The sequence below is a fragment of the Protopterus annectens genome, chromosome 11.part0 (assembly GCF_019279795.1).
Source record: "Protopterus annectens isolate FY-2018-M chromosome 11.part0, PAN1.0, whole genome shotgun sequence".
NCBI lineage: Eukaryota > Metazoa > Chordata > Ceratodontiformes > Protopteridae > Protopterus > Protopterus annectens.
In genome coordinates this window covers 554,940,987-554,966,890 of record NC_056745.1, presented here as the reverse complement: position 1 = coordinate 554,966,890, position 25,904 = coordinate 554,940,987, and the positions used below count along the sequence as shown (strand labels likewise).

Below are 25,904 nucleotides of genomic sequence, written 5' to 3'. Positions count from 1 at the left end.
AACCTATGAATAGACCAAGAAGCAGAGACACTTTCCTGTAAAAAACTATCAGTAAGCAAAGACCGCAGGTCAGTGCTAATATTCCAGCAAACTAGTACTGTTCCATAGTTTTTATCCCTATTTAAATTTCAGACACCAATAAGCATGTAATGTTTAAAAATAAAGATATTTTGTTTGGTAGGGTAAGAGATTGTATGCTACAACTCTTAACAAGACTTTGTAAACTGGCAGAACAACTAAAGTGCAGTGGGAGAAGGGGGGGACCTAATAATAGCATCCCTGTTAGTGTACACACCACTCCACTGATTCTGCTTATTTTCAACACTAAATGTAATGTAACAGCTGAAATAACAGTGGGACTGACATACATTGCAGAACAAGTGCACTTTCCAGACTGTGGTCACGTTCCTGCAATTGTGGATTTTACTTCAGATTCAGAACTCAGGTGAGGGGGGAACTCCCATTGTATGGAGGTTGTAATAGGTTAAAGTGAGTGGCAAGCACAGTGGAGCATGAGACATGGCAGGGAGTACTGAAGACTAGTTCTGTATTTTTTTATATGGTAGGCTTATAGGTTTATAGGCAAATACTAGGCTAGCTGACCTTGCAAGATATTTTAAGCCAAGTCAGTTTAGTGCTTGAATTAACCCATCTCTTTTTGTGTTAAATTGGCCTTCCCCATCCCATAGCCAATACTTATATACAGTATTACCACTAGTGAGAACTGAAATCATACCACAGATAATTTGAGGGGACCTATGCATGGAATAAAGCATTCAGGAGCTGCTTCTCCACATTAGTAGTACATATGGCAGTCCATGGGGTAAAATTTTCTATGACTATTACTCATCCATAGATCCAGGTTGTGCTTGATTATGGACAGGGATGAGCTTTGTTTTACATGGATAATAAGTCTGTTCCCAAGCAGTGGTATCTTCTGTGAGGTATACTTGTTCCTCCAAACTATTCTGTCGATGTTGCAGAAGGAGTTTACACTCCTAGACTAACAGTTTCTGAAGCAATCTGACTTGCTCATGTCTAATAGTTCGATTAGCATTAGAAAAGAGGATGTCTTGCATGCCAGACACAAGCCACCTCTTAACAGTTTGTAGCATGCAGAGTATAGTTTCAGATCATTTAAGTGGTCCATGTAGGATATATTGTTTAGGCCTTGTATTCTTTTAGTAAAGCATCTCTGAGGTTATTCCAGTTATTGTATGTGTCTTAACAGATATATGCCAAAGGGAGAATTAGGCTCAATGATTGACATAATGAATGCTGAATAAAGGGGGACAATGTCATCTCTAGACCTAGTCGCAATCCCTTTGTTTATAAGCTGCATAATATGAAACACTGTCATCTGTGTTAGCATGTCTGGCAGGAGATTTGTGTATATTCTCAGATTAACTTGTATTGTATGCCAGTATGTCTAATTGTGAAAGTGTAAATACGTTTTTAAAATGTTGGGTATCTCCCTGCTTCTACAGAATGTTTAAAGAATCTGTCAGTGTTTTGATACATTTCTAATTGTGCATGTTTGAGAGGGAGATTCTAAAGTACAAAGTGGAGAATCAGCTGAACAGTGGGAGATGTCATTAGAATGTTCCTGGCTGCTATGTGATTATTTGAACTGCTGATTGACAGGAAAAAGAACTTTTTTTAAACAGCTGACTGTTATTTTTGAAATAAGACAGTTAAGCTGTGCAGTTTGTCAAGCGCTGAGCAGTTTGTGAAGAACAGCTGTTAGTGAAGAGTTGCAGTCAGTGGACACCCATGAAAGAGAACTCACCAAAAACTGTAAGCCTGCCTTTGCCTTGCTGTTATGTGTTTGATTAGATTAGGGACAGTATTTTCTAGTTAGATTCGGAAAGCTTAGTTATTAAGATAGAGTTATTTCTAGAATGATGGACTTCTATCCTACAGTTTAATTTTATATTTCTGTTGATTTAATTCTGATGTTTATTAAAAGTTATTGATTTACATTCTTGTAATCATTTTACTTATTATTAAATGTTTTTATTACTTTACATTGTGGCTGGAAATCAGTGTGTTCTTTAAAGATTAGAGGGTGATTATACATGTTTGATACTCCCCAGGTCACCTTGAAGGTCTGTCAACTTCTGGTCATAGCTATCATTTATTTTGATATTTTATTTTCATAATTAGACATCCCTTTAGAAGATCATGAAGACACTCTGATTGGTGGCAGCATTACCACATTTTTCTGGGAAGGGACACAGCTGGAAATCTGTGTCAGGCTTTTCCAGAAGTGTTTGGAGGTGTGACATTTAAATTTACTTTGAGTGTGAGTGTATCAGAGGTCTTAAACTGGGACATATTGTTCTGAAGTGTGTAATAAGGAATTACATTAGAGGTGGACAGGCATATACAGTCTAGTTCCAGATTACTGAGTGTCTTCCTTAGTTACTAACCCAGGATAGTAAGGGACGTCACATTAATTGTTGGCAGACTGGTGGGATATAGCCAGATGTCACATTTATTGGTGGCAGTCCAGTGGGGTATTGGCCTGACATCACAGGCCTTTCTTAAGACAATGAGGCATATTGGTCACTGTCCACATAAGTCCCCAAATCCCAAACAACTGGGTCAGCTCTCAGGGGTATATTGTTAACGTGGTAGTTTTCTGGGTAGATGACTTCCCAAAGGTTGTAGTGATGCATCTCTTTTGGCATTTAGTTCAGTTCATGATTCTGACACTGTTATTTGTTTGGCATCAAACTCGCTGCAGGATAGCTAAATCATTTGGGGATTCAGTAACTGTTGTTAGCTTGCAGTCAGCTGCAAACTTAGTCAGCCAGAGACTTTTGGTATTGGCTTTTATTTTAGAGAAGTATATGCCAAACAAGAAAGGTCCCAGCACCAAACTTTGGGGGACTCTACTAGTGACTGGTCTCTTTTTTTGAAGGTGGCATCCCCTATTTGATCTCTTGTGTCCTATCTGTGAGCCATTTATTTATTTATTTATTTTACATTTGTTTACTGGGAAAGTCCGACTTGACACAGGTCCATTTTCAGTAGAGGCCTGGAGAGAAAAGCTCCAGTATGGTACAATACAAAGGATACAATATGACAAGATAAGAAGAAAGCATCACATCACACAGAAAATAATAGAATTGAACATACATAGCAGAACTTTACAATTGTTAAAATATTAAAAGGTGAGTCAATACAATATAGAATATACAATTGTGAATATCTGAGAGATAATTTTTTTTTTTTTACTCTTGAGAGCACAGCATTATGAGGGATTTATTATTGGGTGTACTAGCAGAGAAGGAGAGTAGAGAGACACTGTTTTGTCATTAGTAGTCATAGCTACAGTGTGCTGGTATGGCTTAACCTGGAGGGTGACATGAGCAAAGCCAGGTTTTTATGTAGTGGGTTCTGAGTATTTTTTTAAATTGGGAAATGGAGGTGATTTGGGAGTGAGTTCCAGGTTCTTGCAATAATGCAGGCAAAGAGAGATTTGCCAGCCTCGTTTTTGTGTTTAATGTGGTTCTGATTATTGGATCTTAAGGTTCTGGCTTAAGGTTTGGCAATCTAGCAAGTGTCATAGGGGCTTATTCACTGTAAATGTAACTTTTGTATCATGCTTGAGTTGGGGATATGTCAGCAGCCTTGTCCCCATTTTCCCTTCATCCATTGCTTTAGTGATCTTTTCAAAGAAGTCCACCAGGGTGAGCAAACATGACCTTCCATTAAATTCAAACTGAGACAGGTCCAGTGTTTGGAAGTACCCCATGTCCTTATTGATTAGTTTCACTATAAGCCTTTCAATGGCTTTGCATATGAGGCTGGTCAGACATATAGGTCTGTGGAAGGTCCTCCCTTATGCAGTGAAATGACTGTAGCTCTTCTTCATTCACTTGGTACAAAATCTGTATGGAAGATGAAGTTGAACAGCACTGTTGTGGGGTAGCTAAATCATGCTTCAGGTCATTTAAGATGCATCCAGGGATATTGTCAGATCCCATCAATGCAGTATTTTTGCTTTTGATTGTGCTTTCAGGACATGGTCTTGTGTGAAAGCTGGAGGCTAGTAAGTTTCAGGTATATATATATATATATATATATATATATATATATATATATAGATATATATAGATATATATATATATATATATATATATATATATATATAGGCTAGATGGAAGGGAGAGAGGGGTAAAGTTTGAGCTGAATTTATCAGCCAGTAGGTTAGCTATATGTTCAGCCTCAGTGTAGGTAAAATCATTCACAATCAGCTCAGCTCATTACTGTATTGTGCTTCTGAAATTTCAAACAAAACTAAACAAAGGCCTTGTGAGCATGATCATATTTGGCTTGTGTGGCTATTTTAGCCTCAAACTTGTCTTTGGTAGATTGTATTAAGCTCCTAAGTTGTTTGTTTATGTCATTAATTAGGATTCTATCATTATGGGAATTATTCTTCTTATATTTGGTCAAAATTCTCTTCCTTATATTGTAAAGCTTTTTGATATTATGGTTCCATGAAGAGGGGTTGTTTGTGGAGTTTGCCCTGTGTTTGTTCATACAGGGCAGATCTGCATCTATGCAACTATTTACATTTTGGTATAGTGTGGTGGTGGATGTTTTTGCATATTCACTGGAGTAAACTGAGTTTGGTGTAGATTTGTAGTTTGCCAATGTTTCACTTAGGAGTAGATAGCTTATCTTACAAAAATTTCTTTAGGTACCTTGAATGGACGGGGTCCCTGTTTTCAGTTTTATTTTGAAATAGATGACTTTATGATCAGACAAAACAAGTGAGCAAGAGGCCCTGTATTATTAAGGACAACGTCCAGTTTGTTGTTCCCCCTGGTGGGTACTCTTGTTTCAGAGGATTTGTATTGACAAATTCCAGGATTCTCTATGCTTGTATACTAGTGGTGGAGTAGGCTTTCCAGTCTATACTTGGACAGCTTAGTTTACATAGGAAAATGGCAGGGGGTTCAATTCTGAGCAATTCCATTTCTTATCGATAAGAACTGTGGCTTTTTTGTGTCATAGAGGGAGGTCTATAGATAGCCAATATATGGTCCAGGACCTTTCTGATGATTATTTGGATATTAATTAGTTCTAGTGCATCATGCTGCTTTACCAGCCTTGATTCAAGTTTCTGGATGAAGACAGAGACACCTTTACCGTTCTTCCTTCCTGCACAATAGCTGGGCTAAATGTGTGGAAGGCATTATAGCCCTCCACAGCCAGAGTTCTCTCTACAGGTTTAAACCATGTCTCATCACTACACAGACATCTACATCCTTCAGGGTGAGGAGGGCTTGTAGGAAGTGGGTTTTCTTGTATAGGCTCCAAGCTTTGAGCAGTAACACCTTCATATTTTCCTTTGCTTGCTTATGTTGGCAGGTTTATCAGGTAGGCATTGAGTAAAAAAGGCACTATAGGGGTAGACAATGTATTTACCAATAATCAAAACCCTAGAAGGGACAGATGCAGACCATCCCTGGTGAAGTAGTATTATCTGTCAACTATATCTTTTAAGTCTGACAAATACTGGCTCCACATTTGAATGACACCAAAAAATTAGCCAATTATTGAAGTCACTTATTTTTTGCTCATGTTGTGGCATCATCCTTGGAGAAGGTAGAGTGCTTTTCTGTGCTAGGCTTATACCTGCCTGGTACACATAGCTTGAGAGTTCCATCAAGTCTCTCTTCATGTAATCCAGGGAAGCAAATCTCATGTCACTGCCACCCACTTGTACTGTGACAGAGCACTTGCTGTTCAAGGACTTGAGTGCATGCATGATCTGATGGATCTGGCACCAGACAAACAACTAACTAGTCATCACTAATTCCTTGCTCAGCCTGGTAAGAGCTACATCATTATGTCTTACAATGGAGTCACCGGTAACTAGAATGACTGGATGGGTAGATGCCTACCTTATGGGCTCAGTATCTGTGGCGCTGGGTCTCCTTGTCCTATATGAGTTAGAACATTTAACTTGCAGAACATGATTGTTGCTATGGTTATTTACTGTGTGAGTAAATGACATAAGAGCTGTAGTAGTGATACAAAAAGGCTGGAAGCCATGTTGTCTATCTGTTAGAGGTTTATGAATGTTTAGATAGTCCATTGTGTATGCATACACCTCTCAAGGATTTTTTAAAGAGGGGATAGTATAGCAATAGGGCAATAGTTGGTCAGATCTTTTGAGTTACCCCTTTATGGAGTGGAATAATGTGAGAAATTTTCCAGATTTTAGGGTCTAGTTTTTTGGATATGGAATGGTTGATAAGAATGGCTACTGGGTATGCAATTGCATCAGCAGCAATTTTCAGAAATTCAGCTGGAAGTTTATCTATGGCTAATGTAGTGGGCTGCAGTTGTTAAGCATTTTTTGAATCCTACCTCAGAGACAGGTTGAAAGGTAAAGTTGTTTTTACTATTAGGATACCAGGGTGGTTAATTGGAAAAGGGTGAGATCTGAGGGGGTAGATAGTGCAAGAATGAATTCTGTAAAGTTTTTAATGAATTGGGTCACATTATTTTTTGAAGTATTAGTAGTGATTTGGAAGGGGGTAATACATTTCCCTGGAAGGAAAATGCTGTTAATGGCTGTTCAGAACTTTTGAGGGTCATTTTGATGTTTAATTTGTATATTGTGGCAGTAGTTAATTTTGTCCAGTTTGACTATTTTCTTTCACTTGTTTCTCAGTTCTAGGCATGTTTGCTTTGAGGCATGGAATCCAGTTTTGTGTCAATGAGCCCAAGCTTGGTCTCTGGTTTTCAGCAAAGCTCTAGACTCTTTACTCAGCTAAGGAGCAAAGTTGGATTTAATTCTGGTGGCTCTGGAAGGAGCATGGGCATTTAAGATGTCTAAGAAAGTAGAACTGAAGTACTTAACAGCTTCTTCAAGGTTGAGAAGCTTAAGAGGTATCCAGTTGCAACATCTTAGAGATGTAATGAAGTTAATGGGGATGAATTTATTTTTATTTCTTCATAGCTGGTAAGTGGTGGGTTTGGCCAGATGTGTACAATGTCTTATAAAGGTTGGTAAGTGGTCACTCAGCCTGTCTTGGAAACAGCCTGAGTGTCACGTTTGGTCTGGCCTGTTTGTCAGTATCCAGTCAAAGAATAACTGCCTTTTTGTTGATTTATCAATTCTTGTTGGAGATTGGATGATTTGGGAAAATCCATGGAGGCTGACATAGTTAGTAGAATTACTAGAATTACAACTTATACCTAATATACCTGAATAAAGAATAACTTGATAAACAGATGTAACCAGGCTGTAATCCAAAATGGGTTGTTTTATTTCATTAAACAAAGTTATTAAGCGCTTTCGGCTATGCACAGCATAGCCTTCATCAGAATACATTACATTACAAAAACTGCTTCATTAAATAAGAATAACCGACCAATCACAAACATAAATCAATTAACTAATTAATCCACTAACACTACACTACTCATTCACTCATTAAATTAATATTGTTGATTTACATTCAAACACTTTCAACTTAAAACATATGTTCACTCAAACATGTTTTAAAAAATCTAATATATACATTCAAATTTCATCACTTGTTTTCAGTATATTTTATATTTTGTTTGCCCTTTCCTGCAAAACTGGGACAATGGAAATACTTTCATTTAAACCAGGGGGAAATATTGCTGCTGTTCTAAATTGCCATTGTGTTTCTTGTTTCTTTAACAGATTCTTCCAGTCACCCCCCCCCCCCCCAGGATTTGATTTCACCTGCTCTACAATTCCAAATGTGAATTTAATAAAGGAGTGACATACTTCAGAATGTTTATATAATGCACTTGTTACCAGAATTACAAGTCAGACAGTCTATGTTGAAGTCTCCCAAGATAACAGTTTCATGTGGGAGTGCCTTGGAGGCCCAGTAGAGTAGGTTCTCTAGGGTGGGTATGTTGTTACCGAGTGGGATATAACATCTAATTATACTGATAATTTTTGGGGATTAATTTTAGTCCTGTAAAAATAATTTCAGCATTGCCAAAGGTTGTGGATAGGTAAAGCCAATGTTTCAATATTAAACTGATTTTTAAATAATATTGCAACACCACCTCCCTTTTGCTTTTTCAGTCATTGCATAGGATACTATACCTTGGTGCCAGAATTTCGTTATTAAAGATGTCTGGTTTTAGCCATGTTTCATTTAATAGAACTATATCTGGTGAATACAGGGAAAGGTTGGCATGAAGTTCATGGATTTTTTTGAGATGCTTCTAACTTTAATATTTAGTTGGTAGCTTTCCTAGGCAGTTGGAATATGGTATGAGGGGGGTTTTGAGTGGATGTGTTGATATTAGAGTTTGATGGGCCAGGGTTAGGATGTATATCTCCACTGAGAGACAGTCTGGCTGCAATATGTATTATGGGTTTTAGGATTTTAGATATGTACTTATCATATGTTGTGGATAGTCTAGTTGAGTGGTAGGAGGGTAGGGTTGGTAGTAGGCTGTGGTGATAGGTAGCTGTGTGAAAAATAGATGGGTAGATTAGATGCCTGAATGATGCAGTTTTTTTTTTCAGGATGAGTGGCAGTGGTAGCATGATGGGGTATTGCATCCATTAGGTTGTCATGATAGGAGGTAATATATGCAATTGATGTTAGAATTACTCATATAATAATGTGTGGTTGGAGCATGATTATGATATTGATGTGTGGTTGTGGCTAATAAAATGACTAAAGTTCAACTATCTGTCTAGCAGTAGGTTGTGAGCTAGTTGAACCTGGTCTTAACTAGTTTTGTTTAGAGCTGGGAGTAAGAGTTAGTTATTAATGAAATAGCAGCAGTAGATTTCCTATGATGCTTTTAATTTTTAGGAATAGTAGTATTGCATAGGAGATGTTTTGGTTTATGTGTGTCTAAAGTTTATTTGAATATTATTGTAATGGACAGATGAGGGAGGAGTTGAGATGTTAAGAAGATGATGTAGAGAGGGAGGGGATTAAAGATGCATTGGTGTTGGAGTATACTGATTTGTACACTTGGTGGTGTCGGAGTGGCTATAGTGCATAAGTCTATGGAGATAGGGAGTGGGTGAGAATGGGGGTAGGGTAGGGGAGCGGCATGAGCCTGAGCAGAACAAAGGCAAATGGAGAGGGTAGAGCCAGAGAAGCAGCAAACCAGTGACTGCAGAAACAATCAGTAAAATGCAGCATAGGTCTGTGCATATTTTAACAGTGAATAGAGTAAAAATAGGACACTGCAGCTAAGTTTTGCTGACTTTTACTCTAAGATGGTTTATATAGTAACAATAAAAGCAACTTTCTCTGTTACTAACTCCAACTCCATGTGAATCAATCCTGACAGCTTAATCTACAAATGTTTAATTAGAATTTATTTAGAATTAAGATCTATTTAATTATATGCCATTAAGCCATTAGCTCTTACCATGGTAAAACAGTATAAGGAAAAGGGTTCCAGTCCTGAAACATTTACCTTGTGTTATTTATAGACCCTGACTTTTTATGCTGTATCTCACAAAAAATATATTGTAAGATAAGGCAATGCTTTGTATACTATATTACTCAAGATATTTCCAGTGTAGTTTAGTAACAATTATACAGAAACAGAAAACATATGCCACCTCATCTTACTCATCATTAAAATCAACTCCTTGTAAATGTTCCCACATTTAAAACTGCAAAAAAAGAATGATAATAAGATTAATGAGATACCAATAAGGATGGTTACTGAACTGATAAATAGAAATCCTTATCCTTATCTACTGTTACACGGGGATTCATTGAACAATCAAGAAAACTGCAAGACTTTAAAGGTCTTCAAAATCATTATTTTTTAACTCTTTGCTGCTGCCTGTTAATCAAATTATTTGTCCCTCATCAGCAGGGTGAGGGTCATCTGGCATCAGTTAGAATGTTCCTGGGGGGGGTTGAGGGTTTTCTTCTTACTCTTCCCTATGGATATCTGGCTTGTGGAACCAAAGGAGCACATGCAATGGTCCTCACTTTCACTAGGGACATTATTAGCAGGCAGCCCCACCCCCTCCTCACAAGCACAGAAAATGATTTCTCTAGTCTCCAGCAGAGAAGTCACATTTCCCCATGTACCCACTATCCTACTTACCCTCTGAGAAAAGCTAGTGGGCCAGACTGCTTCCCTCCTTCCTAGCTCAACTCCTCCAGTGCTGGGGACATTAATGACATTCAGATTATCTGGATCGCATTATGGGCTCAGTTCCCAAGTACAATAGAGCCAGGCTTCTGAAAAAACATTACAGTTGTTTTATGATACCCTACAATTACTTATGTGATGATGTGAAATATTACCAATTAATGCCAGGAGAAGTAGGGCAGTGGTGTAACATATGCCAGCATGGCTAGCTGATGTTTTGTAAAGAATTATGTGTCGTTTGTATATCACACTGATTTGCACAGATGCTTGCATTGGAAAATGTATTTGTAAAGCTGCATGTGTTAAAATGTACCAATAGTGGATCCTGCTGGACAGAAAAGAAATACACCTGTATGTCAGACTGCATTGTAACTGTTGAAATGAATATACTGTAATAGAGGATACCGGAAGATGTGCAAGATTCTGGCTCAGTTTCTAGTAAAGGGGTAGTGTGGGAATCAGATGTCAAGTGACCAGATGTATGTGATGCCATTCTGTAATCCAGCACTGAAATTATGCTTTAATCCTAGATGAGACAGAAGTCTCAGGGCAGTCTGATTGTGAAACCTGACAAGAAGGAAAACCACTCACCTACTTCATCTTGCTTTGTTTTAATAAGTAACCAGGGTTTAGTAATTCTTTACCTCAGTCAGGAAAATATAGTGAGATTAGTTAAGTATTGTTTTTCTATATCTGTGTGAATCTTTGCATCTGTGTTATTTGAAATATTTCCAGAAATTGAAACTCTGATGTTTATTGCAAATAGATATTTAGTATTTTCATGTTCTTTTATTATTTTTTAAAATATATTTATACTTTTCATTGTGGCTGGTCTTTTAGAAAATATTTTAACCTTTGAAAGTACTTATATTTATTTGGAGAATTTGTGGCCTCTTCTAAAAGCCTTGCTGCATTGGTCAAACACTACCATTTATATTAGTATTAATTTTACACAGTATAATTGGGTACCCTTAGAGTAGCTGGCTTTGGAGTGTTCTGGTGGCAGTATCTACCTTACAGTCTGGGCAGAGGGGGGCATAGCTGGTAAATCTGTGCCAGCCTTTCTCAAGTGTGTGTGTCTGTGTGTGTGTGTGTGTGTGTGTGTGTGTGTGTGTGAAAATCAAATCTCAAAGTGTGTGTGTGTGTGTGTGTGTGTGTGTGTGTGTGTGTGTGTGTGTGTGTGTGTGTGTGTGTCAGCTACTTGGAGCAGGCACACAGAGCACTGGTTTCACAGAGAGGGTGATGGAGGACTTGGCTTGGAACATTCGGCTGAGGACTCAACTCTACAGCTGTAGTCAGCATGGGGTCTTATTTGGGGCCTGGTGAGAGTCATGGAAACCCAGCCTCAGGATGGGATTGTGTTCCCTGTGTAGTCGTAAGGGAAATTGTGCTTGGTACAGAGAGCTGTATCTGGAAATACTGTGTGTTGTATCTATTTTTTTCCAAGTGAACGTCCCTCACCGGTGTCCATGTTACGGACTGAGACTCCTTGATCACTGGCCCAGAGGACAGATGTCACAACTTATATGAAAATTCAAACCTCAAAAGAGTCGCAAACAGATCACCAATATTCAGTGCCTCTTGTCCAGCTATCAACAAAAGCAAGTCATAAAATTTATGGAATTTGTTTTGCATACAGGCTTACCTTGCAAAACTGATAATATTTTACTCTCTGGGTTTAGTGCTAGGCCCAGCATGCTAAGCTATTAAAATTTCTGTAACAATGTGGGTTCCAAATATTCAGAAATAATTTTTGTAGCTTCAGCTACAGAAACAACAAACGTATAGGCATTTTTCTAGATTAGTGATTACATCAAAATATGCAAATACCGACAGGGAGCTCAAAGATAATTTTTAACTGAAGACATATATCCCATGTTAGATAGTATCTTCTGTATTTCGAGAATTGAGCAATTAAGTTTCAGATCTTTATTATCCCACAATGTGAACAAGGAAGTTTTGAAACAATTCAGAATCCATACATAATACCTCCAAGGAGAAGAACACTATTAACTTAGAACTCTGTCTATATACTACAGTTTGCCTTATACATCTTGATAGCAGACTGCAATACACAATACCCAGTGATCAGGCATAACGCATTTAAGGATGACAAAACTACCAACCTGCCCGAACTACTGAGCCTATTGTCACAATCTACAGTGAAACATAAAGTGATAACTGCCTAGGAAAAAGTCTCCAAGCCTACCAGATCCAATGAAGCAGGCCACACAATGTTTTAGTATTAATTTTTTCAACATACAATTAACAAATGTGCACATATATATTAAAACTTTATACAACTAACAGTATAATAAAAACATAACATGAATAAAGTAAAATTAGTTCAAGGTAAATCCTGTGTTTCCAACTGATGATAAACTGACAAACCTCCATTCAATAAAAGGAACAGCAAATGCAAAAATATTAAGCAATCCAAATCCAGAACACAAACCACAGGAAAAAAAAATATTCATTACTTCCTTTCTAACCTAATACAGTTTATTTAGTTAGTTTTCTAGTAATTGATATGTATGGGCAAGTCCTAGTTTTAGAGAACATTCAGGGAGTAAAACATTCCACAATGCTTTCAGAGATAGCGACATGTGTAAATATTCAAAAGCATATTTCACTGCACACGGATACACAGATAAATAGGCTCAGATGCATGTAACAAACTTCACATAGTTCTTAGATAGCTGAGACCTTGCATTAGAAGACTAAGATTAATAAAAAATCTGTAATTAGCCCATAAGCTAAGAAATGCAAGCATCACATAATTAGTAGATGATTTGAAGTCTGCATTACAATTTATTGCAGTAAATTATTTTGACTAGATCTTACTAGAGTCTACTATGAACAGATAAGATCTGCGGAAATGCATGGATAATGTTAGTTTAATCAAAACTATTCATTTTCATACACAGCACTTAAACCATTCAGTGTTTAACCCAACTACTGAAAGGCTCAATAATTATGTCTAATTTTCAGTACAAGGATTGCAAAATTAACTTTTGGAGGCGCTAAGCTAAACTATTAGATTTCAATTTTGTTTAAACTAGAGTAGCAATGTTAACATTTACTTACAATAAATAAGTACCACATTCTACGGTATTCCTCACTTTTGTTTCAATGAAAAGGTCTGGAGATTTGTGAAAACAGATTATAAGGACACACTAAGACTGATATATCAAAGCAAACATTTTTTCATTTGATTTAGATAACATTTCACTGCGGAGTTCTTCATTTTTGTCCTCTCATAAATATTTTTTTTATGTCCAAGTTGCCATATAAGGCTCCTTCCATCCTTTCTTACAGGCTTCTATGTCTAATTCACACAAGACTATCTTGATGGGATATTACTACCTGAATTTACAATAATTTATAAACATTTAGTTGCCTGTGATGGGAAATATCCTAGTTTTGAAACATACCAGCATGCATTTTGACATTATGTTGATAAGGTGAGTGAGCTTTGGTAGGTAACTGTATAACTCAAATGTGTCCAGAATTTTCTTTTTCCAACAAATTATGTTTATTCTCTCAGACTCTATCATGCCTGTATGCAAACCAGCAGCGTACTGGGGAATACAACAGTTACCGATATTCTCAGGTCCTGCCAACAATATGTCCCTTGAAGAACTGGCTAATATTTGAACAATGGCTGTGAATGCATAGCACAGAGTGATATTTGGTGGCCCAGCCTTAAGTACCACAGAACAGCTGTCCTACAATGAACTGCCGTGGGTAATGTACTCCAGATACCAATTTCTTGCTGGAAGCATTAATGCATTAATCTAATAACTTACATTAGATGACCCTGAAGAATATGAAATGAGGTTTTATCATCAAATACATCAAGCAAACTTTTAAGAATGGTTAATGTAACACTTAATAGCATGCTAAATTTTATGTACTGCTTAAGATGGTGGCAGCTCCGGTGGATAGAGAAGATACCACATCACAGGGTAAGTGCTCAGTATCCTAGTCAAATTTCTCCTTGTAGTATAAATACAACCGTGGGTCTCCCCTGAAAGAGGTCACTAGCTTAGTGGCACTAACCCACTCAACAAAGTATAGATAGAAATATATATAGATATCTAGATTGACAGATAAATAAAATAATGTTATCTACATTCTCTTTGCATACTGAATAACTACTGTAAGTAATACTTGTTTTCATGTAAACTGACAGGCCAGTTTCATAGCTTAGGTGGATGAAGTCCTGACTATGAGTCAGCCAACCCAGTTTTCTTTAGTACCTGGCAATGGAGCAACCATCTGGGGAGGGAAATGAACAATAAAACATAGCCTGCTTCTCTCTTCCTGGATAATGACTGGAGGTGTATTTCCATGGCATGCACTCCTATAATCCTGGGTGAGACCAATGATGAATAGAGGCATCGGCTGTATAGGAAGGTGGGGCTATGGATAGCATCACTCACAAAAGTGGGTAACATATACTCACACTGTCCCATTGCACATCCACTTGTGTGCTGGGCATGTGCAGTGAGACAGTAGGTATACAACTGTCTGCTTTTGGCTACCCAAATGATGGCCATGCTCGATCAGCTCTGGATAAGTTAAGGAATGGATAGGCAGTGACATGGCAATCAGACAGATGGTTGTCAGGCATGAGAAAGACTAAAAAATATATTTCAAAATACTAAGAGCTCGATGAACACAGCAGGAAATCCCACCCTCCCCCAAGAATTGTATGACTGCTGTCTATGGCTGAACTTCATTGTTCATAGGTTCATAGGTTCATAGGTTCATACTAGGCTATCTGCCCTAGGGCAGTTATAAGCCTAGCCAGAATGTGTTTGGCTTTTGCCACCCATTTTAAATTTATTTTGCTATGCCCTTTTTCGAGGTTAGTATACTGTGCCTCTGTCTAACAGTGACACAGAAGTGATACCCGGGGTAAACCTACGATCTCCCATCCACTCATCAAGATTCCTCTTGAAGAGAGTCAATGAGGGACTCTGCCTAACCTGGACTGGGATTTTATTCCAGAGTGAAGGGAGCCTCTGGGTTATGAATCTGTCCCTCCAGCATGTCCTATTTATTTCAGTGCTGAGGTTCAAGTCTCTCGAGCGCATAGCTCAATGGGATTTGGATTTTCTGAGGTGCAGCATGTCCATTAATTCCGGGTTGGACATGGCTTTATACGTCAGGCACAGATCGCCTCTGAACAGGCGGTATGCCACTGAGTAGAGCTGGAGTTTTTTAACAGGGCAGCATATGGCATCTGTTTGAGCCTTTTGATCCTCTTGGTGAGGTACTTTTGGGGTCTTTCCAGTTGCTGCAGGTGTCTGGTAAGGTACATCCCAAAAGGGGCATTGTACTCAATTATGGGCCTGATGAGGGATGAGTAAAGAGGCACGATGACCTCCCCTGATCTAGATGTGAATCCCTTCATGATTAGGTGGGCTATATAAAATGTTTTTCTAACCACTTTGGCCACGTGGTTGTCAAATGTGAGATTGCTATCAACTTGGATCCCCAGGTCCCTAATTACTTCTTCTGTACTTAATGGATTACCACCTATGTGGTAATTTGTGGGCACTTTGTTTTTGCCAAAGGGGATGACTATACACTTTTTGGCATTTAGCTTGTGGCCATGGCTCTGGCACCAGTTGTCGGTTTCTATGAGGCCCTTTTGGAGGATGCTTGTGTCGGCTGGAGAGTCGATTATGGCGCCCAGTTTGCTGTCATCTGCGAACTTGGTCAGCCACAGTCCTTCTGTGTTGGCCTGTACCTCCGAGAAATATATACCTTAATATATATATGCTTCAGTTTTTCTCTGATGTCATGACGGTTTTGAGCAATCACACTACATTGCCTTTACAGCCCATGAACTCATACGCTGCAGCTGGGCTGGATGGTTTCCTATCCTATTCTGCTGCTGCTACACATGCACCTGAACATTTCACTCTTTTTAACTGCAGTACAACTAAGTTAGTTTTTCTACTTGCCTGTTTATCTGCACTTAATCTCATCTCTCCTTCATCGGTTGAGTTTACATATCTGCTTTGATGCTTCATGCATTCTTTCAGATCTCTGGGTCATACCTAAAAACTAGCATTGTATCACTGTGGTCATAAAAAGTTATATAATGACATGCAGCACTATATTAAACTGAAGACCCCCCAGTTAACAACAGGACACTAGCTGAAGGAAAACAGCTAATGTGTATCATGATACTCCTGAAATGAAATACTGAAACAAAAATGGTAGCTGATCATTACCAACAAATGCTCAAGTGCTTTCAAGTTGACTAACAGGTAAATACACAACTATTGCACAAAGCTTTACCAGTTAATGGTCTCCTAAGAGTAATCAAAGAAAGTTATTAGTGAAACGTTGTGCAACTACACATATCACTCAAGCAAGTGTGTCATATAATGATATATCACAAACCATCAGCAAGCTAGTATGGCATGTCTGTTTTCTTTGGGGGGGGGGGGGGCTCAGACCTCTAACAATGTTGTAGCATTCATTAAATTATATACTTCAAAGTAAACAGCAAAACAAATAAACAGGCACTAATTAAAACATGATTATACTCTAGGTAAGCTATGCAAAAAAAAAAAAAGAGTGGCACGTGAATAACAAACAATAAAATACAAATCAGTTCTTGCACAACAGATATGTGAGCACTTGCTTCCTCTTATGAAACACACTGACCTGAATAAAACCTGAATTAAAGCTTGCTATTATGAGGAGACTGACTTGAATAAAACACAAGTCTGTTCTTATACAATAGATATCTGAACACTTGGTTCCTGTTTTGAAACACTAACTTGACATTCAATATCACTTCAATTTATTGTAAATTGCTTTTGATGTATTAGGTTGTACATTTGATTAAGTATGTGAATATTTTTGAGGCTATTTATTATTATGTCACACTGCAATGCATAATTCAAAATTAGGGACATGAATATAAAGATCTGATTCCCCTTTTGAACTTACTGTTAAGAACTAAAAAAATCTAATACACTGCAATGTTATGAAATATTAACTATCACAATTCAGCTTGTAAGTGTAATGTTATACCATATTAAAAAAGTCAGTATTTAAAATTCATAAGAAAATTAATGGATTATCAACTCACGCACATTATAATATTTTATACTTACTAGTTTCGGTAGTAATCTGCATTCGGCTGACAGATGAGCTATAACCACTTTCAGAAGCAGAAGACATAGTAACGGCATATTTCATACTTGGACTAGTGCCAGAACTATCAACCTGCAATAATACAGAAAATGAGGACTTGACCAATTATAATACACTGAACTGCGTGGGCATCAAAATTAAGAAGTAATCCTGACAAGAACAGAAGGAAGGATTCAGTAATGAAGTTGCACAACAAAAGCAAAACAGAGAGAATTTCTGAATACCAGTTATTTTAAACTTACTATGTGAAGCTAAATAGTTGTTTTCTAAGCAGTCTAACTTATTGTAATCTATTTTCAGATGTAGACAAGAATGTAATTGATAAATTTGCTCTAAAGAAAACAATATATTTAAAAATTATTAGTATTTATTTTGAAGTATGCATGCACATGTCTTTGTATTGTGTACGCAGGGATGTATATATAGTCTAAACTGTACACATTTATTCTTTATCTTAACATGTGAACATGGCAGTTTTAACTCAGACTCAAATTCATATACCATACCTGTGTTGTTGCAGTTTCAATGAACATTTGTAAAGTCAGAAGAATAAATGCAGCCATTGAGATGCTACTTTCTGTCCATCTGATCCGAAAGGTCTGCTGTTGCTGCTGCTCCTTACGACAGGTAAGCAGTGAACGACAGGTAAGCAGTGAAATGCTGCACCACATTAAAGATTTAAGAGGCCTGGCCAATAAGTAAGCAATTAATAATGAGTTTGTGTTACTTAACAGAATAAGCACGCTTTTATCATTCCACTTAAAATCACAGTATTGGGAAACAACTTCAGCTGTAGCAAATGCTTCTCATAGTTAGCAAATGCATTTTTATTGTCATTTTAAAATACACAGTAAAAGAGCTTCACGTTTGCTTGGTCCCATGAAGAATGTTAAGCAAGAGCATCCTTTAGACAAAAGGAGTATCTCCAGGCAACCTAATGAAACTCATACCTGCGACTCTCCACCCCCAATCTCTTAACAAAGCCTTATTCATGAATAAGATACACTTGCTTTTCAGCACATTCAGAATGTGCTCTTCATGCCTTCAGTAAAGGATTAAGTAACTCTAGACCCACTGATGATTCATTTGTCTCAAAGACAATCAATTACAACCATAATGTAATATGTTATAAAAAGCACAAAAAATAGACTTGTTGTCTAGCAAAAATCAAATGTGTAAAAATGTGGTAACTGAATGCTATAAGTTAAAATTTGAGAAATATCCCCTGATTTAGGAAAAACTATTACAGTTAAATAGATGAGCCCATAATAATAATGTACAGCTAGCATGTCTGTGCAGTGTTATGTCTCTTGATAAAATATACTTTTATATTACAGCTAATAAAAGTAAACTCATTCAAAGACGATGGCTTCCCCCATTCATTTCTAAACCTGTTAGCTTTTTCTCAATGTCATGACAGGAGCGAGCCCCATTTCTAGGTCACAGCACACTTTATTTTCACAAAACAGCATTGCTTCATTCTTTGATGTTTGCCAAGGGTGCCCAACTCACCACCTGTGCCCTTATACAGAATGACCTCCATTTATCGCTTGTAAATGGGTTATTTGTATTGCTAGCATATTCAAGCAAGTCTGGAAATTCTTTCTTATTAGCTCAGCAGTATTGGACGTTTCTGAATATCTTTGTTCCTCATCACTCTAGTTTCTATGTGCACGTCATGATATTTGAGAGTTTCATGTCTCTCAGTTCATAGGACACTATAGCTAGGTGTGCTATTTCAGTGAGTAATACTGTTATCTTTTCTCTTCACCTACAGTATACAGGATTATGATCAGGGCTCCAGTGATAACCACCCTACTGTGTGGTCAGGACATGGATGTGAAGAAAGTCACCTCAACAGTAGAACAAAGTGATGCCCAAGAAGTAGATTTTGACAACCATGTCAAGAACATGTAATAATAATTATGAATGGAGAAACCCAATCATAATTTTTTGCACTACATGGAGTTTTATCTACTTACATAAAAAACTGTAGAAGCATAAATTATTTTAAAGTTTTGAAAGCTCTGAAAGTGGTATGACATAGACAGTATGCAGAAGAAAATGTCCCTCTGATGAATTAAAGGTTTAAAAACTGTCAGATACTTTGCTCTGTCAAGCATTTTGTTTAAAAGTGTAGCAAAGTAATGTAGCTAGCAGCTTTTAAAGTTATTTAGCTTCTCTGACTGCTCTGTAGTGGATGGCACTGGCTGCTGTTAAGCTCTAACTGTTGTTTATGCAGATAATATGATCATGTACAGGTTATACTCATTCTTACCAGAAATTAGAGACTTTTTCTTGCTCTCATATTGGTTACAAGAACACTCCATCATTCTTTACATTAAAAAAAAAACAAGACTGCTTTTTGGTACCCCTCAAAAATCAGCCAAACTCCAAACAACTGGACAATTACAGACAATAACCAAGAAACAATCAAACATACTGAATAGTACAAGGACCTAGGAATGTAGCGAGACTGCACCCTGAACTTCCAGTTCACATCCAACTTCCTAAAGCCAAAGGTAACTCCTGTTCAGGGCTAAAATGATTTTGCACTTCCTCTCCCTGGAAGCAGTTATTGGTAAAGGAGACCTTCCACAATTAGAACATGGACTTCCAACAATTACTTCAGCATCAGAAAAGAATGTAATTAGCCTCCAGTCAACTTACGAATATTTGCAGATTCATTACCCTATCACCTCAACAATACGCTGCTCTATACTTTCAAAAGTAGACTGGCTCTCTGTCAAATACAGGTCCAGCTTCCCAGGTCTTTAAACTTGTCAACGTAAACTCATTTTTCTTCCTTGCCTGAAAACTATCTAAAAGGACCACCCTAACAGCTGTGATCATTTCCTCTATTTGCTATGAAACTTCAAACGCCTCGAAAATGCCATATTCCACAAAGTATATATTTTTTGTTCCAGTCCCAAGAGTATGGCATTCATTGCCACAGCAAACAAAATCAATACCCACCTATCCAAAATTCCATTTAGAACTAGAAAAAAAGAGTAAATGCAAATGCTTCCAGAATACAGGAGTTACATAAAAAGCAGGTTGTATGCAATTCCCCCATATACCCTTAAATGTTGATTAGCTGATCAAATAATAGAAAACAGAGGACAATGCCTTTAACTTGCCACTCCTTCCTCATATTTCTGGTCACTCTTACTGTCTTCTGTCCCTCAGCTTCTCTATACTACATGCTACACCCAAACTCTTCTAAAACTTTTTAAAATGTTTTTAGAATTGTTTACTGCTTTATTTTCCTCATGTAGTACAAATGTGTTTTCAAATATCATCATTATTTAATTAAACTCACTTTAGGATATACTGAAAAATAAGTTGAATAGCTTACCTTAGAAGTGTTTATATCAATATCAAAAAGCATTAAACACCATGAAAGAGTGTCAGGCAGTGGACTGAAGATATGAGGACTGAAAAGGAAGGGCAGGAAGATACCACCTTCCTTAGGATAAGAATAAGCTTAGATGCTTAGGATATACTAAGAAGCTAGATACTGAAAGACAAGTTAAATCACCTGAAGACACTAGCATTAAAACAGTCATCAGCTGATGTAGCCTATGTATCTAAGTGCATTCTTATCACACCTTTAAAAAGCTTGCTTATGCATGAAATGAACTTGATCTCTAGCAAAAATAGGAAACTAAAAGAACACAGTAACACACACACAGTAAATCAAAGAAAGTATTACCACACTGTAAATCAAAGAAAGCAGTAACACACAATAAATCAAAGGAAACATTAACACTCAGATAAATCAAAGAAAGCAGTAACACACATTTTAAATCAAAAAAAGTAGTAACACATGTGGTAAATCAAAAATGCAGTAACACACACATGGTAAGTCAACGGAAGCCTTAACACATATGGTGAATCAAAGAAAGCAGTAACACACACTAAATCAAAGAAGGCAGTAACATGTATGGTAAATCAAAGAAAGCAGTAACACACTTGGCAAATCAAAGAAAGCAGTAACACTCATGGTAACTTAAAAAAAAACGAAGAATGATAAAAGCAGGCAACATGCATGGTGATGGCACTTTATCAACTTCACATCTCCATATAAGGCAGGAGGAAAGTAGTTTTGTAACATACAATGATTATAGATTGAATAGCAAAATATCAAACATGAATCAAGGCATAATGGACTATAATGTAAATAAAGGAAACATTAGTATGCTTTGAATGGAGGATAGATGCATACCTTAATCGAATTTCTTTAAGATCATTACATGAATTGTTGTAATAGGTGATAACAGTTTAGAAATTAGGGAAAATGACAAAATCAGGATTACAGATCAATAGCAAATTTCAGACACGTTTTTTTTCCTGAAGTTATCATTTTGAATGGGATAAACACTCATAAAGAAAAACTATATACTGCTATTACTATATGTCCCTTGGGAACTGTTAAATCCACATCATATTTCGGGCAGTTAGATTTTTTTTTTGGGGGGGGGCAAAACATTGTGCAGTTAGATAAGGATTTAATGATTTATCCCCTCAACAAAGGAATAGTAAAGTGAAAAGAAAAGGGAGTTGGAAAAAACTTCCAGACAGTGGGAAAAAAGTTAAAAGAGAGGCTTCAGTAAAATCAATAATTAAGATAGCAACATCATTGAAAGATGAAATTCAGGAGAAAAATAGTCTGATTAAATTATATATCAAGGTCCTACAAATTAGAATAGACCGATTATGGTTGATTCTCATTTAAAATGTCAAGTGAAACCAATACCATCATTAATGTAAGTGCATTAAGTTGAGTTAAGTTGCATGACTGGGTTATAATGCATGAGAATTTTATAGTGAATAAGACTATGCATAATGCTGGCTAGATCAAATGATTTATCTAAAGTCCCTTTAAAGCATATGAAAAGGGAAAGTAGTAAACTTCTTGTGTGTCTTAAAAATAACTATCAAAGTCTGCTTTGTCCAGCATTTTCAGACTATGAGTATTCAAAGGTTAAAACATGTTAATACTTGACTAAGGACACAAGGCTATCTAAAATGGTTTAATGTGTTACAATTATGGGAGGAAACAGCCTTCTGTATGGCTATATTTGTTTCAGTCATGCTACATTTCAGTAATAAGGGAAGTATGCTTTGACTCCACTGTTAAGTAGGTATACAAGGAATATTTTACAGAATACAATTTCATGGAAAGATAGCAGACTAGGAGTTATTAAGGAGAGAGAATTAACACCAGTCTTTAGACAAGTGCACATAGTGTGAGAAAGAGAAAAGAAAGAACTTGATTTGATCACAAAACAATATCAGTTAAAATAATTGCTATGTCAAAAGCTTGGGATTGCACTCTTCTATTAGTTCAACATTTCAGTAAGTATGAACTTGTGAGGAAAGACAGCAAGGTGGGTTACTATTTCTTACATCTATAAATTGTAAAATGAAGAAGAAATCTTGAGTATTGTATTAAAGAATGTTCCAGATGGGGAGAAATTAAAATTGTGTTACTATTTAGAAAACCAAATATAAGTTAATGGCACAGATTTCTTTCATGCAGACATTAAAGACATTCTTAGATGAGAAACTGACTTTAATTTTAGGTAACTTCAGTTACCCAGGTATTAATTAGAAAACTGGATCATGTAAGTCAGAAGTATAATCTTTTTTCTTAGGTATAATATATGAATAAAACTAGTGGTGGAAGCCACAAAGGGTCACAATATTCTGAACATAATACTGGTTAATAAACATGACATCTTGGAAATTGTTGAGTTGATACCTTCAGGAAATTCAGATCAGAAGTCAGTATATTTCAGGATGATCAACACTTATTCTTTAAATGTCAGGAAAAACATTTTTTTATGATATGGAGAAGTTAAATAAAATGTGAACTTCTGCATAAATTGGGTTTGGACTGGAAAAGTTAAAACCTGGGGAGCAGTCTGGAAGGATGACTGTCAGAAATATGTGTGCAGCATCTTTAAACAAAATGAGTGAAGTGATGAAAAAGGATGAATGCTTTGATAAACCTTGGGAGAACAGACATTTGATTAGACTACTTAAGAAAAAAGGCACTGTTATAAAAATATAAAACACATAGTACAATGCATAACAAAATGTTTAAATACTATAACCAAAAGGGTAAAACAGAGCTGAGTACTATAAAACAAGCATATGAAGAATCTTTAATTAAGACTGGTGATAATAATAAAGACGTCCTTAAGTATGTCAGTGCAAAGAAATCAGATGATATGTTGGAAATTATCACACATAATAAGGAGGTAGCAACTAAACAGGCTTAAAGAGCTATTTAATAATTCTTTTTCAGGGCTTTCCTTTACTTAACAAAGAACTTAAAATCAATTCAGCAAGTTTCTATTAATTTTGATCTAGAATGTAAAACACAGATAGAAAACCTCAATGGCCGATCGTCACATTTAGCCCCAAGGTGCATATATGATAATGCAAAAACACCAAACTGCACTAAGTTATGTTGCACAATCCTATTCCATGTACTTTCATTACGACAACCCTCAGGACTTCATTTCTTTGGATGCTTTGAAGAAGGCTTTATTGTTCAATGGGTCCTGATCTTATTCCAGGTAAATTATTATAAGAAATGTCCAACCACCTGACATTACCTCTGATAAGGATTTTTAATAGGCTGCTCTTTCATGGTATGGACCAAATTATTGGAAGAAATCATACATTGTTACCACTTTTAAGGGTGGTGACATGCATCATGTGTCAAACTATAGACCAATAGGGTTTGACTTCAATCATTGGCAACAGTTTTGAGAGATGATAATAACAACATTTAATAAGAGAAAATAAATATGGTATAGAAACTGATGACATAGATTTATCAAAGGTAGATCTACATTAATATGTCAATCCACTTTTTATGAGAAAATATTTTCTTCAGAGATGAAGGAAGATTTGGTACTTTACCTGGATATCTACAAAGCCTTCAGCTCCTTACATTATGATCAAATTGATCAAATAATTGAATGGTTTCAGTGATTAAATGTAAATTCATATCTCTTGAACTGGATAATGAGCTGGTAAACAGAAGGGAGAAGTGTTTTAAATTTAGAGGTAAAACATTACCACCTGTTAATAACAGGGTCCCACTAGGGTCAGTTCCGGGGCTTATAATGCTTAATGTGGTATTTCCCAGTTTGCCTAAGTCAAAAAAATTTAGAGTCTACAAATATGCTGATGTTGTAAAATTGGACCTGAGGTGAGAAATCTTAAGAATGTAAATGATTTAAACTTGAATCTAAATAAAATATGTTTAAGGTTAACCATTTTTGATGTATGGACACCACAAAGAATTCAGGTTAGAAATGGGTAGTCAAGTGTATGAAGTGGTAAAACTGATTATTGATGTTGGGGCAATTACAGGTAATGATGTATCTTTCAAGTTCCATGTACAAGACATTAAGGGTACAAGCACGAGAAAGATTGGATTAATCTTTAGTACAGTGGATTGGAGGGTCCCAAATGTCTTAAAGGCATTATTTATAATATTAATACGACATATTATTGAGTATAATTTAATATTTTGAAATGTATCTGTGGCAGATATTTTAACTATAAAATAATCACAAAGGAGACACACTAAAATAATTACATTTATGAAAAAAATAAAGGATTAAGAATGAGTAAAAGTCTGCAGCATCATGCATAACTTAGCAAGAAGTAAATTATGTCTAGCATTTAGGGCTTCTGGAAAATATGTCTTAATGGAAGATCTATGTCTTTCATTAAAAGACCAACACATATGAATGGGAAAGGGGGAATTTTGTTCAAAACAAAATTAACAGAACTACAAAAAGGGATGGCTGTATTACCCAAAAAATACTGAGATTGTGGAACATTCATCCCCTAGGGATTAGAGAATAAAAATTTTTTAAATATGTAAAAGTTAGCTTAACGATTATATATATAATACACAAGAAGCTGCCATATTAAAGGTCTAGCTGACCAAAGTAGGCAAAGCATTAATTGTGTAACTATGTAATAGGTTTATGGGCAAGTATAATGCAGTCAGTCTGCAGGCCATTACTATTCTAGCCAATAATCCAAAGTCAAAAGATCCTCCAGCCTCAAGGAGAGCAATACAAGTTAGCCCAGGTGAAAATATCAGGCTGCTCATCCAGTTATCTAGGTTTACCTTGAAGATTGCAAGGGTGCTACTCTGGTTAACATCCAATGGCAACTTGTTCCAGAAGTGGGGAATATGACTACTACGCCAATGTGTCTTATTTGTGTCTTGATGAAGGCTTAGTTCCTTTAATTTTGTATTTGACAAGACATTTGTTCTATGAGGAATATAAGGTAAATATGGCTCAAAAAGACTACAACCAGATCCTCATGGAGGGGTCTATAAGAAACTGATAAAAAGAGACAACTGCCAGTCTATCCTGATAACTAAGATTTATGAAGCTATTGATCTTCTTAGTTAGGAACGTCTGAGGTCTGTCATATTGTGTAATATTTTTAGACAAACACATTCCTAAAGGGGTATTATATTCAATAATGGATCTGATGAGATATGAGCAAACGAT

General features: G+C 36.5%; 1 protein-coding gene across 1 annotated transcript in view; it reads right to left on the bottom strand.

The window, feature by feature from the left end:
- PTPRQ (protein tyrosine phosphatase receptor type Q) overlaps nucleotides 1-18,194 on the bottom strand; it is a 4,272,575-nt gene extending 4,254,381 nt beyond the window's left edge. Inside the window, exons 1-2 of the mRNA XM_044087226.1 lie at nucleotides 17,850-18,194; nucleotides 17,304-17,415 (exon numbers count right to left, since the gene is read on the bottom strand). Coding sequence (XP_043943161.1) covers nucleotides 17,304-17,415; nucleotides 17,850-18,014 — 277 coding nt within the window. The 5' untranslated portion in view covers nucleotides 18,015-18,194. The remainder of the gene's footprint in view (nucleotides 1-17,303; nucleotides 17,416-17,849) is intronic.
- Nucleotides 18,195-25,904: the final 7,710 nt, after the last annotated feature.